Source organism: Bactrocera latifrons, unplaced genomic scaffold (assembly GCF_001853355.1).
Source record: "Bactrocera latifrons isolate USDA-ARS-PBARC rearing strain unplaced genomic scaffold, ASM185335v1 scaffold_7, whole genome shotgun sequence".
NCBI lineage: Eukaryota > Metazoa > Arthropoda > Insecta > Diptera > Tephritidae > Bactrocera > Bactrocera latifrons.
This window is the reverse complement of record NW_017537378.1, coordinates 3084089-3099729: the sequence shown is the minus strand read 5'-3', so window position 1 is coordinate 3099729 and position 15641 is coordinate 3084089. Positions and strand designations below refer to the sequence as shown.

At 40.8% G+C, this 15641-nt stretch overlaps 1 protein-coding gene across 2 annotated transcripts in view; it reads right to left on the bottom strand.

The window, feature by feature from the left end:
- LOC108975921 overlaps nucleotides 1-15641 on the bottom strand; it is a 123467-nt gene that overhangs the window by 82674 nt on the left and 25152 nt on the right. For both annotated transcript variants that reach the window (XM_018944760.1, XM_018944761.1), the window contains exon 3: nucleotides 4133-4180. In XM_018944760.1, coding sequence (XP_018800305.1) covers nucleotides 4133-4180 — 48 coding nt within the window. The remainder of the gene's footprint in view (nucleotides 1-4132; nucleotides 4181-15641) is intronic.

Below are 15641 nucleotides of genomic sequence, written 5' to 3'. Positions count from 1 at the left end.
TCTAGAACTTTAACTACATCAGCTGATATTTAGAATCTTTCTTACAAGGTTTGTCCGGAAAGTAATTGTACGAAGTCGATTTAAGCAATTATTGAACCAATCGTTGGGATTCCTTCAAAACTTTCAAAATAGGTTCCTTCTGCGTCGATGAAGCGCTGCCAGCGCGATTTCCAAGCATTAAAAGCGTGACGGAAGCTGCATGCTGCTTGGATCCCCTCTGTCGTCCCAAAATGTTTGCCTTTCATCGGGATCATACACAATAATACATGACTCGTCACCCCGTGATTACGTTGTTCAAAAGTTTGGGATCACTTTTCACAAATGTTCAAATTTTCTTGACACATTTCCACTTACTGCAATTTCTGGTCGTGAGTGAGCGCTTTTGAGACTATTTTCGCTCACACCTTGCGCATGTTCAAGCGCACTGCGTCACAATGACATGAACCACAGATTTTGATAAACATCTGGCTAAATAAACGAATACTTAGTCGACGGTCTGAGTTCAAAACTTTGCGCACACGAGTCATATTGTCGGTGTTTGTCAAAGTAGCAGGTCTCCCAGCACGGTTTCATTAGCGACCTATTCCCGGCCCTCCAAAAAGGTCTGGTGCTATCGAAGTACACCACTTTTTGCTAAAGCATTATCTGAGTGAGCCTCTCTGATCACATCAAATGTCTCTGTCGCTGATTTACCCAGTTTTACACAGAATTTAATCGCGTATCGCGCGGCTTGCACCACTCAAAGAAACACGTCACGCGAAAGTGTTTGTCTTGACTCTCCAGGTGCTCGGAGGCAACTGACCAGTTGCTCGTTAGCTAGAAATATCCTCTACCGAATTCAGTCGCGGCGGAAGAAAATCAGTCCAATTACTTTTCGGACAAACTCTGTATATACAGTCGTTTACCTAGTCAGCTTTAGTAAAGAAAGTGGGCACACTCTTGCCGAAAGGAAAAGCTTAAGTCTATCATCATAGGTTAACAGGTTGATCCTAACAAGTATCTCTCTTGAACTGCTTTGTATGCCAATCCATTGTATTACTTAAAACTCATATATAATAAATAATAAGACCCTTTCGGTAAAGCGCTTTGAGCCTATCATAAATCGATTGAGACCCTTAATGAAAGTTTCCGCTATGGCTGCTGGTTCATCAAAGGTAAGACTGCCGACGTGTTTGATCATCAGCCTTACAAATACTTTGAGGAGAAAGTGCCCGGATTTTTTCAATTTACTCTCCGCCCTGCCGAATGAGTGCCTATTAGACAATGTCTAGTAAGAACCCCTAATAATGCGGCAAGATAAACTTCAGTAAAGGTATTATGCTCAACATAATAATAGGTTGTCAAAAACTTGTGGTATTTTGATTGAATTTTCAATTGTTCATAAATTTTGTTTTGATGACTCATGCCCAGCTCTTGACCGATGCTACGGCTGCTACTATGCCGGTCTCTTTCGACCAATTCAGCTATTTTATTGCAATTTTCGACCACATACCTGCCGGAGCGTGGCGCATCTTCGACCACCTCTACACCAGAACGAAAACGTTGAAACCATCGTTGTGCGGTGGAAATGGAAACTGTATTGTGTCCGTAAACTGCACAAATTTTGTTGGCGGCTTGTAATGCACTTTTTCCTTTATCGCAGTAGTGCTGTAAAATATGCCGTATTTTCTCTTTATTTTGCTCCATGTTTGCGACGCTATAACTCACGAACGACTTAAAAGAAACGACAATGAATCAAACACGTGTTAGCGCGTCAAATGAGCTTTCCAAAAAGGTATAACATGACCCGAAGCGACGAATAAAACTAGAACTACGCGCTCTCAGCGCCAACTAGCGAAAATACCGTATGACTTTTTAGACAAGCAATATATGGGGAAAGCGAAAAAATTTAATTTTCGGTAAATCTAAGAATGATTGAGTGTTGGTTAAGGTAATTACAGCAAACAAAAAGAAATTATAAATTGTAAATTAATAAATTGTGATCTTTTTTATAGCATAGTTGAAAGTTGATGAACGGTGATGAAAGGAAACACTCTCATATTATAGAGAGGCCCTCAAATATGAACGAATTGCTCTTAGCCTACCACAGTTTTGTCAACCAAAGGTGTTAATTCCAAATTTTTTCGACCTCTATTCAACAAAAAATTAAAAATCAAGGAGAAAATGTCGTGAATTTTATTTATATAGCTGCTTCTCATGAATAGACTGCATACATATGTGTGTATATTGAAATAGGCGGACTGACATAGAAGCCGATTTGTACTAACATATGGAAACTTGTTTTCTTACGATGAATTGCTACCAATGGCTATAAAGCAGGCATTTTTATGACCTTCCAGCCAACTAATATACTATATATTTTGAATTTGCGAAAAATAACTATTTAATTTTTTAACGTGTTGGTTTTTGATAAAAAGGGTTAATAACTTCTTTTATTAAAGTTGTTAGAAAATTGTTTCCGCATGTGAAGATATGCTGTGAAAAGCTGTTGATGGACGTTGAGGGGCGAAACCATTAATATGCAAATACGAAGTCTGAAAGCGGCCAAGTCGGTAACATAACTGTTGCAAACGAAAAACGTAAAATATGAATTATAAAATAAGAATCGCATAAAAATTAAAATTGGCGCATTTTTGGCGTTTTAATTTCATAATTTGTCATAGTACCCAAACGCCCTGCAACCCGGTGCGTATTCGCTTCAGCGTGCAGCAGGTGATTCGAGCGCTAAATTGGAAGAAATATGCAACATAGCTGTGGGCATTTCTCGGCGAAGAATTTACGCGTTACAAAAACCGAACTGGAGTGGAACTAGCACGCCTCAGTGCGGCTGCCGTTGTGGCACTGTCCGTACGTGCACCTTCGACGCCAACCACAATGCGACACGTTCGTGCTCCACGGCTGTCGGTACGGTGCCGTCAAGTGCGCTGGATGCCAACGCGCCCGGACCGGCGTTCAGCTGACAGCGCCTGTAATTGATCCGTACAAACTGTCAGTCTAATTAACATGACAACATTGTGAGTGACGAAGGTCCTGCGACACACGCATCCGTTGTTCACACAAATATTTCACTGCGTATATGTGTGTGTGTGTGTGTGCTCGTCCGCATTTTAAAAGCGATTGTCGAGGCTTGGCAAGTGAAGTTTCAACACAAGTATTTTGCGGCCACTTTGCGCCACATTTCAGCGCTCGAGTGCGTGGAATTGTTCGGTGATTTCTTTTTTTGTGTGCCTGCCTCATGCAACATATTCTTTTGTGCAGCATTTTAATTTTCATGTGCGAATATTTTCGTATTCTGTATTTTTAACTACTTATGTCTCTTCACCTTTTTTAGGCTTTCAGCTTTCGGCTTGCAGCTTTTCAGCCAGTTTCAGTTGTCATTTAATGTGCTTAATGTCATTATTATAAGATTTTTAAAGGTAAGTTGGGACATCGCAAGCCGCACTCTCATACAAACATATGTTTATATTCCTATATCTGCATATAGGATTATTGCGCTGTGGAGCTTACTCTTGTGTCTTGAAACTGGCAACACTGGCGTGATTAATTGGATTGTTGCGCTAATATTCCCGAGTGTAGTGGAGTCTGCGCGCCTGCTGCGAACTTTCTTATTCGCTGAAGAACTCTATTCAAGCGCACATATAATACACACAACGCATTTGCATGCGCTTATATAAACATACAAGCGTACCATCTGCTTCTCGCTTGTTTTACCCAATCTTCGGAGCGTGTCTTTAACATTTTTGGACTTCGCTGAGTGGCATTTCAACGCATTTGCCTCAATTTCTGTCCATTTAAATTTCCCCACAAATTTCTTCATCGCCCGTCGGTCTGCTGACTGTTGATATATCATGCGAGTATCAGGCTTATTTTAATATGTGTTACAAAGTAATTTCTTTCTTTAAAATGTAACTGACATTAATCCCTGACGCGTGTCTGGCAACAACGCTGGCAACAAATATGAAATTTAAAGCCATGTCTGCAAACACAGCGCCCCTACATACTTATATATACATATACTTACATCTATTTTAAGTCCAATGATGGTTATATTGAAAGCTTTTGGTGCGATGAAGAGCGCGAGTTTCTTCAAACGTATTTTACGTAAATAAAGTGTAATAGGATTTTGACTCACCTGATAACACCTTGTGTCTTTGAGGCAATCACCTTTCTCAGGAATGTACTGCAAAGAGAGACAAATATGGAGAAATAAGAATTAAGGTCCTTCGCTAGGCAGAGCCAAAAAAACGTCAATGAAATTTAGTATATTATATAATTGCAATTTTTGAGATATGTATTACTAAAAGTTATGTTAAAAAGAACATACAGGGTTTCTCTTAGAGTTCATAGAAGAACTCAAAAGAAACCCGTAAAATATTTCCTTATCATGTTTCCTGTTGGTCGAATTTCTGTTGCTCGTTACATAACTTCAATTACAAACACTTCAAGCGGTAAAAACTTAGAATCTTAGTACTACCTACTTTTTTAAAGAGAGAAGACAGAAACTTCAAATTTAATGGTTAATGTTTATTATCATTTGAAAAAACATCCTTTGGCATTGTCGGCGTGATGTTTTGCTCCGAGGCCTGAATCAAGCGGCATTGTCCGCATAGACTTCCGACTTTACATATTCTCACAGAAAGAGGTCCAACGGCCAATCAACCGGCCCTAAATGTGAAATTTTTTGCTCACTGAAGCTTTCTCTCTATAAATCCATTGATAGATGCGATGTGTGCAAACAAATGCAAACTTTTTAGAAGCCCATAGAACGATATGAAGTCACGTGGGAACCTCAATTGGCTCAAGTTCTTGCACAAGTTGTATTTGATTCATCCAGTAGTTAACCGCAAGCTGACAGTGAAGCTCCGGTCTTTTAACAACATTGTAAGGACTGGTAGCTTTACTAGTCTTATCATAAAGTATTTAGATGCTTTTCATAAAAGAAGTTCAGAAGGTCAGGTTATCTATTAGCAATTGAAGAATTATTAGCAAAATATACCAGCAGGAGACGTTTTAAGTTCAGAACTGGGCTTCCATTAAAGGAATGAGATGACAGAACCTGAACCAATAGCGTCACTTTTAAATAGCGATTCTAAATATACATTGAATCTTTGAAAAACTTGCGCATCTCAGTGCTCACAATCATCACTTAATTCGATTTGAGTTAACTAAGCCTGCAACGGCGGTGAGGCGCCTGAGAACGAACTCAATATGGTCACAGTGTTGCTAGTTGGCTGCACCAAGATAGAAGAAGGGTTGAGAAGTCGCCAAAGTGCTGATAATAGATCTGACATGTTTCTGCCTTATATTGTGCGCTGAAGGACAGACACACACACACACAAACACATACGAAACCAACCGCCAGCAATGAGTGATCAGCGGACGACACAATGGATTGGCCGTTCAACGCTTCGTCGCATTGCGTTTTGTCCTTAAAAAAGCCAAAGCGCACGTACAAAAAGTCGGAAAACAATAACAAAAGCAATTGCAGCGCTATTGTCGTTTCATCAACTTTGCTGTTGTTCTTCTTGTTTTTTAGGTTTTGTCAGCCAAACTTACATTTCCGCTGCTGGATTTGGTCGGTTGTTAGGCTTCTGGGCTACTGGATTCCTTGGCCGGCTGCTTGCCGCTGCTCGTTTACATCTCGTCAACTCAATTGTTGCATTGTTTTAGCCATTTTTGTACCAACTACACATGCGCATACAATGACAATAAGCGGTAGAGCTGCCACCGCCAGTTGCATGGTCAACACACACACTCGCCGCCATAGTCGCTCTGCCGCCGCTTGTTTGGCTTTGTTGGTCAGTGCTTGGGCCAACGTTCAACTATTCAAATTGGACACTAAATGTGTCAGAGGAACTCTCTTAATTGTGTGATTGATTGATTTATGGTGAACAGGTTACTTCCCTGCCACGCCAAGCCAAGCCAAGCGGCGAACAACGGCCGAGTGAGCAGCGTCCTTGTTGCCATTGTGCGCCCAAAGCGGCTGCCACTGCGCGGTGAGTTATACTCATGCAGTATTGTGTGCTTGTGTGTGTGTGGTGATATTTGCATGTGCCCAAAGCTGTGTGAGTGGCTTAGTATGTGGCACTTGAGTGCATATATTCAAAGCCTTTTAGACGCTTTTGTTGGGAAACTTTTTATCTTTTTCCGATTGCCCATATTTTCTACTCAAACGGTAGCAAATCTTTTGGTCGGTCGGCTGGTGGCAAGAGCGCTGAATTGCAATTTGTTTTGCCATTAACGAGCTCATGAGTTCTCGAGTTGATTTGAGCATATAAAGTAACTTAAATGAAAGGATTTTTAGGTAAAAGTTTAAGAAAAATAATTTGGTGCATTTTGTCAGAAAAAAATAAGTTTCGAAGATGTCTTTCGAATATTAGGGATTTTTCAAGTGCACTCAAGAAACAGCATAAACGACAAGTATAAAAATAATAATAATATTACTAACAACAACAACAATAATAATAAGAATAACATTTGTAATAATTTAATCTAAACTTTCAGAAATAAATAAAAAAATAAATTTCTTAACTGAATTACCTTACAAAAACAAAAAATCAATAAAAGACCCCTCCTGCTCTGTACTGTCTTATCAACTGCTGTCCGATCCAAAATTTACTTTTACTTATTTTGCGGCAAATGACGAAGCATATTATTGGAAATCTTTACAAATCTTACCGTGGCAGGCACAAATCGCCTGTGAAGCATCGAAAGTTTAAGCAAAAATAAAGGAACAAACTCAAAAACATGACACCGCAACAAAATTGCTTCTTCCTAATCCCCAACGGCGGCAAGGGCGGCGGTGCGACTTGAGTTGACTTGACTCCCTTTTACAGAACGTCGAGCAGCAACCACACATAAGTGAAAAGCGCCGCCTACACCGTCCCGCAACTGCCTACTGCGCCGTATGCTGGCTGAAAGCTTGGGGCCTGCTGCCGTCGTCCGACAACTGCTTCCACATGCCTGAACGGCGGAGCCGGCTATACGAGTACGAGAAAAAAAGTGAGCTGTGTCCAAATTAACTTCATGCTGAAACTTCTAATGCGCCTTACAATGTTGCCACATCCCGGTGGCATGCATATACATACACAGACCGATGCTACGTCAGCCACCACTGTTGTTGCGGTCGGCCAGTTTTAGCTTTCTTCGCATTCTCCTTCTACTTTTTAGCTTTTTTCTTCATTTCAATGTTTGTAGTTTATTCAACAGCTGCCACATAAAGTGCGCTTTTGTGGCTGCCACTTTGCTATTTCTATTCTACTTGCTGTTATTTTAGTTGTTGTTTGTGTTATTAGAGCTGCGGCTGGCTGGCCTTTTCATGGCTTAATCAAATTTCGTCCTGAAAGGCGCGCTAGTCAGGCAGGTCGGCCGACCGGCGAGCAGGCAAGCAGCCAGTCAATCGGCGGCCGCATGAATTGAATTTCGTCGCCAGCATCCAGCAACAAAAATGCTGTGCGCGCAAAAAACCACCAGCGACGCCAGTGTGGCGACCGACCAGCAGCCGCCAGCCCAAAAATGTGCCAGTTCGCATTTTTCGGCTTTATTCTAAACGTGCGCACCCAGCAGCCGCTTCCCGCCTACCCCAACGCCCTGCAAAGAACATTTCATGTAGCCCCCACTTCGGTTACCTCACACACACACGTACACGTACACACTTGGCATATGTAGCCCCCAACCGCTGGCTACATAGACGCACACACGCCCCTCTATTCAGCCGTCAGATATTATTTTGATTTATTTCGTTGATTGATTTTTCGTCGATTCACATTTTTATATCGTTGCCTTGTTTCCTTTTTCACTTCCAGTGGCTCTGATTTGTTTTGCTTGCCGCATTCTTTTTTCTATTTTTGGGCGGCTTCGATGTTGGGGCCGCTATTTATTCAGCAGGAAGTGTTCTACACCGTGTCCATATATATTTCTGTGTAAATATCTGCCGGCGTACATTGTGCTGCGCTGATGGAATTGGATTTTTGATTTTCAATAACAGCGCTTACAGAATCAATAACAACATCGACAACAATTTAGACGCGATTTGTGTGTTTTGTGCGGCAGTTACATACAAAAACAACAGTGCACACACACAGGCGCACTTTCTTAGGCATATATGTGAGTGTGTGTGCACCAAGCCTTATTGCGGCCCCCTATGACTTGTCGGGTGTATTAATGCTTTATTAGGCTCTGTTAATATTTTGATTGTTTTGTGGCACTTTTCGTACATATGTCTGTCGTGTGCAGAAACGGAGCATATGGGTGTGGCGAGCGCTGAGTGGTGATATGGTAATTGATGTGCACAGTCTTTATCGCCTCGTTGTAATCAAATTATTTGAAAGACTCTCATGCTTTTCTACGGTTGTAAATATGGCAGGGAATTCCCACAGTGCAAGAATCCAATTAATGAGTATTTATATTTGAGGAAAATAAGAGGAAGCGTGTATGGAGCTTTACTGCTCGTACTGGGTATTTAAAAAGAATCATATCGTCGTACATTAGACTGAATGCCCGTGTATTTTGAAAATTTTCACAATTAGACTACATCAGTGTAGATCTTGAATATCCAAATATACATTTGAGATATGAACAAAATATGAAGTTTTATTGTTATTTTTGATGATATAATACAAATGGAATATGTTGTACAACATATAAATTACACAAGCGACTGGATTGGTTAATGGCCGGCATTCGAATCACTGTCTGCTGATTTTTCTGTTCGTTCATGTTACATCACATAAACGTTGAAAGTTACTTCCACCTGTTGTGGTCTTACGTCCATCTGTCGATGTTACATAAATACATCTATACTTTCATATTTTAACATATGTTTGATCTACACATTTTGGATAGAAAAAGGTTTAGTGTTTCTTAACAACCCAAATTAATTGGAGTATGGAGTAACAATCCAAATCTGAAACTTTTTGTACCCTGAACAGAGTTTGATATCAAGTTTGTAACACTCAGAAGTCTATATATGTATGTATTGGGTAGTCGAAAAAATCTTTTCGTATTTTGTCAATAGACGTCGTTGCAGGCCAATATCTCCAGTGCTAAAAATCACATTGTATACTGCCATACAGTCTTGGAAAGATAAGATATTAGGCTTCATTTGGTAAAAAAAAAATTAAATTCAGTGAACTGGAAAAAAGTTACAGCTGCTCAAAAATGAGTCAAAATAATTACGAAATAAGTGAAGAAATTCGCTATATTTTGAAATTTTTTTATAAAAAAAGAGAAGAATGACACGCAAGCCACCATAAATCATCAAATGATTTTTAACCATTTAAAAAAGGCTGGCCACAAACAGAAGCTCGATGTTTGGGTACCACATGAGTTGTCTGTAAAAAATTTAATGGACCGAACTAAAATCTACGATTCTTTGGAATGGAAACAGAAGACGAAAAGTAGATCAAATATGACAATAATGTACGAAACAGATCGTGGTCCAAACGTGATGATGCTCAATAAATGGTCGCAAAGCCAGCATTGACACCTCCAAAGGTTATGCTGAGTATTTGGTGGGATTGGAAAGGAATCATCCACTACGAGCTGATCCAGCCTGGTCGAACGATTGACTTTGCAGAACTGATGAACAGAAAGAGCTTTGTCTTTCATCTTTGATGACTCGCCAAAACTGGGAGAGCTTGGCTGGGAAGTTCTGGTACATCCCCTATATGTTTCGGTCCATGCAGAACTCCTTTAATGAAGTAAAGTTGGCTTAAAGAGAAGCCTGTGAAAATTACTTGTCGCAGTTTTTCGCCGAGAAACCAGAAAAGTTTTACACTGATGGAATAATGTCTCTGGCGGAAAAATGATTTAATGATTAGAAATACGAAAAGACTTTTTCAACTACCCAATATATACGAACTCAGCCCTCAGTATTTGATATATCGATCTGAAATTTTGCGTACGTCTTTTCCTCTCTGATTTGCTGATTTTAAATCACTATAGAATATATATGCCATACAAACTGAAGTCTTGAAATCAAGTTTTTGTATAAAAAGCTGGTTTGTTTGTGAAGGGTGTTTTACATGTAGCTCCAATCACAACGTATCTCAATGCTGATATGAAAAGGAAATACAACAAATTATCCAGTTTTAGGAACAAAAGCCAAAGATTTTCAGTTGGTACTTGAAAAACTATCTTTTACTGGATTGGATGCATTCTAAACCATTGACATTACAATACGATAAGAATATTTTCTTCTGCTACAATCAACATGAATCTTCTTTGAGTTCCGTATAATCTTTTCGGAGCCTTATGAACCTGGAACTTTCTCAATCTTGCAGTAAGAGAAAGTTCACTCTGTCTCACTATCTCTTGTATTGGGAGATCTGAATGCGTTTTACCCAGCCTCAATAGACGCCGAAAGTAGCTCTACAAGTACAATGAATCGGATTAAGATCAAAAAACGAAAACAAACGAAACACGGAACTTTATTTTCTTGTTTTTCTATGGTAATTTTCATTTGCCAACGTGAAAAATCCTTAACACAAATTTTTGTGAACAGAAACCATAAATGAGAAAATGTTAAACTCTTAACCCAAAAGCATATACATGCAAACATTTAAATAGATACAGAGACATGTCTGTCTAATGACAACTAGAAGTGAAATTCAGTTCTAAAGATAGCAGCAACAAACATTCCAATATTTTTGTACGACTCATAATGACATGTAAATTTATTCCAAGGCAAAAATTTTCATGTTAAATGAGCGAAAAAAAGCAACTAAATATCAACGACATTGAGCTGAAAACCCCCAAAAACAAATACTAGCGCAACGCCCTTTCCCGAATGACATATCGTCGAAGCGGTTGAGAACCACCCACTCCACACATTCGTCATACAGATGAGCGTGCGGATTGGTGGCCACTTAAACGTACTTTTAGGCAACCCAACAACGAGGTGAGTTCATTCCACATGGCCCCGTGGCAGCGTAGCTATTAATTTGCGTTTCGTTTGCGCTCCATTTCATCAACAATTTAGCAGCAGCCACTTCTAAGTATACCATGCTTTCATTTGTCTGTGCGCAACTCTTTCCGCTCCCCTTAAAATGTATATGGGAAATAATGTCACTCAGCCCCATTTATGCTCCCTACAACATGATGACAATTGAAGCGCAGCAAAAACAAAAATTTCGAAAAAGATAAACAAAAAAAAGAATACCAAAACTAACGTCAGATAAGTTTTACCCCATTGTTGCGCCCTGCTATTCGCAGCAAATGCATTGCAGCCGTGAGCAACTTGCAATACACTCACCATATTTACAAGCGCGTGTGCGTTTGTGCGGAGGCAAAGGGGGAAAACTTAATATGTATACGAAAATAATAAATAACGACAAAACAACTTAAAAATGCCGCTCAGCCGCCGCGATGTTGCGGCATCCGCCAACAATATGGTTGTCAACATTGCTGTTGTTCTTAGCGACTGTTGCGCGCATATATTAACCCCAATTTACGCGCTGCCGCGTCGCAGGGCACTACGCCGGTGTACCTCGTCTCCAATGGCACATAGGCTGCCTCGCATATATTGCTTTTGTTTTCGCTGCTGCTTTGCATATGACAGCGTTGCCTGCGCCACCTTCGGCGCTGAGCTCCCTAGAAGTTGCCCCAAAATGTTGAAGTGGCATCCACAAGTGCACTTCGCCGCACATGTGTGTGTGCGTATGGGTTTATATAAAATACATTTGCATGTCTCCATCGAGAAGTAGCTTCTTGAACATATGAGGCACTCACTGGGCCGTAATAGGGGGAACAAAGCTTTAAGGAGCGCGACCGAAATTTTTAAGAATTATTTTATTGCAGTTTGGTGTTTCCTATTTTTAAAAGCCTTGGCTAAAATATTTCGAGAGGGATAAGAAACAGGAGATAATCCATCACCCATCTTGAGACCCAGCGTTCATTATTGTATAATATTCGAGCAAATAGACGACGTCCAGCACGCTGTGAAATACAGCGGCCGTAGCTAAGCGTGTACACGGAGATCGTGGAGAGTCGATTCGACACCGCATTTTACGTCGATATCTTCAATTCAAAACCTGCAAAATACAGCTTGTGCAAGAAATACAACCGCTCGACCTTCCCAAATGACATCGCGTCTCTCTATGGACTCTTGAAAAGTTCCAAGAACAATTAAAATTGATGCATGTGTCACGAAAAGCAACCTGAAAAGATTCAACGGATGCCATTTCAACCAGAAAGAACAAGAATTCATCGATCCAAATTTTTTTTTCAAAAATGATGCCGGCGAGAACTTAACCGTTAATGGCCACCGTTACCGCGCCATGATATCCGACTATGACTGAAATTGAAGATCGTGATCTCGACGACATTTGGCTTCAACAAGACGGCGCCACTTCCCCCACATCGTATCAATCAATGGACTTATTGAGATAACACTACACTGAGCAGATAATTTCAAGTTTTGAGCCGGTCGATTGTCTACCAAGATCGTGTGATATCACACCGTTAGACTTTTTCCTGTGGGAATACGTAAAGTCTAAGGACTGTGCTACAATCTCCGATTCAGTTAAAATTATTGGATTCAAAAGGTGGGCCATCTGAAACGTAGCCGCGGCAACTGGTATAAATCAAGTAAGCTGGCATAATTAAAAATGATTAACTTGTCAAAAAGAAACATTAAACACCACTTTAACGAAGTACCGATATCCTTACTCGCGTCAAAATTGAACAGATGAGAACCTGGAAGATTAATTGAGATCTCTTAGAACTTTTCCTTGTATATAGCGAGATTACTAGCTGTTCTTGAGATCCCCAGTTTACACTTTAAAAGCTTGGTAAACCACTCCAAAAACAGAAGACAACTGTAAATATCTAGCAATACACAAAAACAAAACAACTTTTACTTGAACGGAGAAAAATGAATACGCAGAAAAAGTGCAGCGTGAAAGCAAAACATTTATTAGCTAAGCAAAGTGAAAACCGCAAATGAAAATTAAGATGTTGCAGCAACACCAACACACTCAATGGCCACAGCAGCCACAAAGCAGCTGCAGAAGCAACGAAATCAAAAACAATAACAATAATAATAACAATTTGTGTGTATGTCTTGCTGCAGCAGCAATACAATTAAGCACCGAGTCCAGAGTCTAATGAGCAGCACAGCTGAACAGCGGAAGCTTTATGAAGCATACATCAGCTGATATACTGCCACACCAGCAGCAAGCTACAACGCTCGTATGTAGAAATGCAATCGGGTATGTGTGTAGAATGTCTGGCATTTCATCAGTCGTAGCCAACACTTGGGTTTTTGTGCGGACCAGGACTGCATGAATGCCACAGCGGCGAGGCGACAACGGCAGCTACTCAAATACGGGGCTTGTGAGGCAAGATGTCTGTATATAAATATGTACATATATACAGCTGGAACATTTTGTAAGAATTTCATGTTTATTTATCACTGCTTAGTTTGCTTTAGTTTTTTTCCATTTTCATTTCTCATAGAAGTCTTATTGACTGTGCGGCTGTTGATTAAGTTTAAGCTTCAGAGCATTATTTAATTAAGATGTTGAGTTGCTGACTCTTCAAATGCTGGAGTCTCTTTCAATATCATTCTGTCAATAATGCTGAGAACTGCTACAAGTTCTGTTGGAACTAAGTAAACCACAGAGCTTGAGTGAACTTTCAGATGGAACAACTCGTTGTCATGTAATTTCTATAGTATATTGTTGGTGCGTGCAGTGGTTGGTCCGCTCTGACCACTATAAGTTCAGCTTATATTTTTCCAGATTCTATAAGGAACTTGGGAAAGATTATTGAAGGAAATAAAGCAAAGCTGAATATCTTCGGGTAGCGTTTCGCGAACTCAGTGGATCCATAAACGACGGCACAATATCACAATTGAAGGTTTGAACAGAATAAACAAATCACAAGTAAAGATGTCGACAAAACCCTGGCATATATCCACAAGCAGTGAAAACTTTTGAAGATACAACTCTTGAGGTTTTTTAATACAAGTTGCCCAGCAAGATATGCCGTTCACTTCTTCCACATACAGGCAAACCTTCTTATTCATAATGGAACTTTAGTGGAGAGTGGTACTAACGGGAGGGAATGAAGAATTCCCGATACCTTCTTGACAAGGTGTATAGTATTCTGAGACCTTACATATATAAATATTTTCATATATAATACGTAAGAAGCAGAATTTACATCTTTCACAGCGTTAAAAACACTCTACACAAGGTACTAACTCAAAACTTTCTTTAACTTTCAGCAACCTTCCTCAGCCAAACCAATTACACAACTCAGTTGAGTTGATAGCTTAAACTTTGACGGCGGATTTTCAACAGTTACTCCCTAATTTACCTCGACTCGACATTAATTTCAGAAATTTACCGACGTCAAACTGCTTTATTTATCTACTCACTTACACACAGAACAGCGCTGAGCTGCAGTCTGCGCACGCCCAGCTTCTAATGGACTGGCTGCTGGAGGTTTTACTCAAAATGTTGCACGACTGTCGAAGCAGGGTAAGAGCAGGCAAACAGACCAGGTTATAGCCACAAGAACCAGAACCATCATTACAGCTGCGAAAACAAAGAAAGGTGCGCAGAGGCGCATAACACGAATATGTGCGAGGCCATAGAGCCGCGGAAAACTTGATTCCCAAAATGCAAGTTGCAAGTTGCAGGGCAAGCGTTGAAGCGTTGCACGCGAGTGAAACCATGGAAAAAAGCCGTCGTACGCGGTGAGGATGTGGAGTACAAGCTGAGCGCGTCAATCCGCTGAAGATTCAAGTGCGTTGGTTCGCGTGTGTCTGTGCATGTCTTTGATGTAAGACTCAAAGTCACCGGCAATCAGTGTTGGATTAGTTTGATTTCTCGAGCTCGACACTGCCTTCCGCGTGCAATTGGAACTGGACTACGTGGCGACGAGCGCTTAAAGTATTTGTTATTTCAGCGCAAGATTCAGCTGCACGGCTAAGAAAACATACGTGATCAACGTACGTAGACGTGAAAAAACAAAAGCTCCAAGAAATAATAATAATAACAATAAAAGCAACAGCCAATGAGAATAAGAAAACATTGATAATAATAACAACAGGCTGCCGTTGAAACCAAAGCAACATGATATACATGCGGATGTGTGTTCCTGGATGCGTTGAAGTTGATGAACGCAGCGCTGATGTGCGCGAAGGTGAAGCGGCAAGCGAGAGGAAACTTCGGCAAACACAAGTCGAGCCGCGACGACCAGAAAGCCAGAAACCCATACTTAGGTAATGTTCCAATTGATGGCATTAATGGATACACACGACCCAAGCAGAAAAACAGAAAAAGAAAACACTAAAAACCCAAACACGATGCGCACACAACGAGCACAGCGGCCAGTCAGGGAGCCTGCCATGTCAGACAGCCAGCGACGCATACGCGCAGCAGGTAGCCGGTCAACGTCACCGACAAATAAAGAGTACGAGCATTGGGCGGTTCGTTGTGTGCTCGCTGCTATGGGCCGGGCAGAGAGGCGGGAAGAGCGTACCGGCGACTACGAAGCGCGACCGTGGGGAAGCCGCCTCGAACTGGCTGCACAAATGGACTCCCTAGCAGCACCAGCCACACACACTCGACGACGATGACCAAATGGTCAGATCGAGCGCAATACAGGCGACGATGTCGATTACCGCGCTG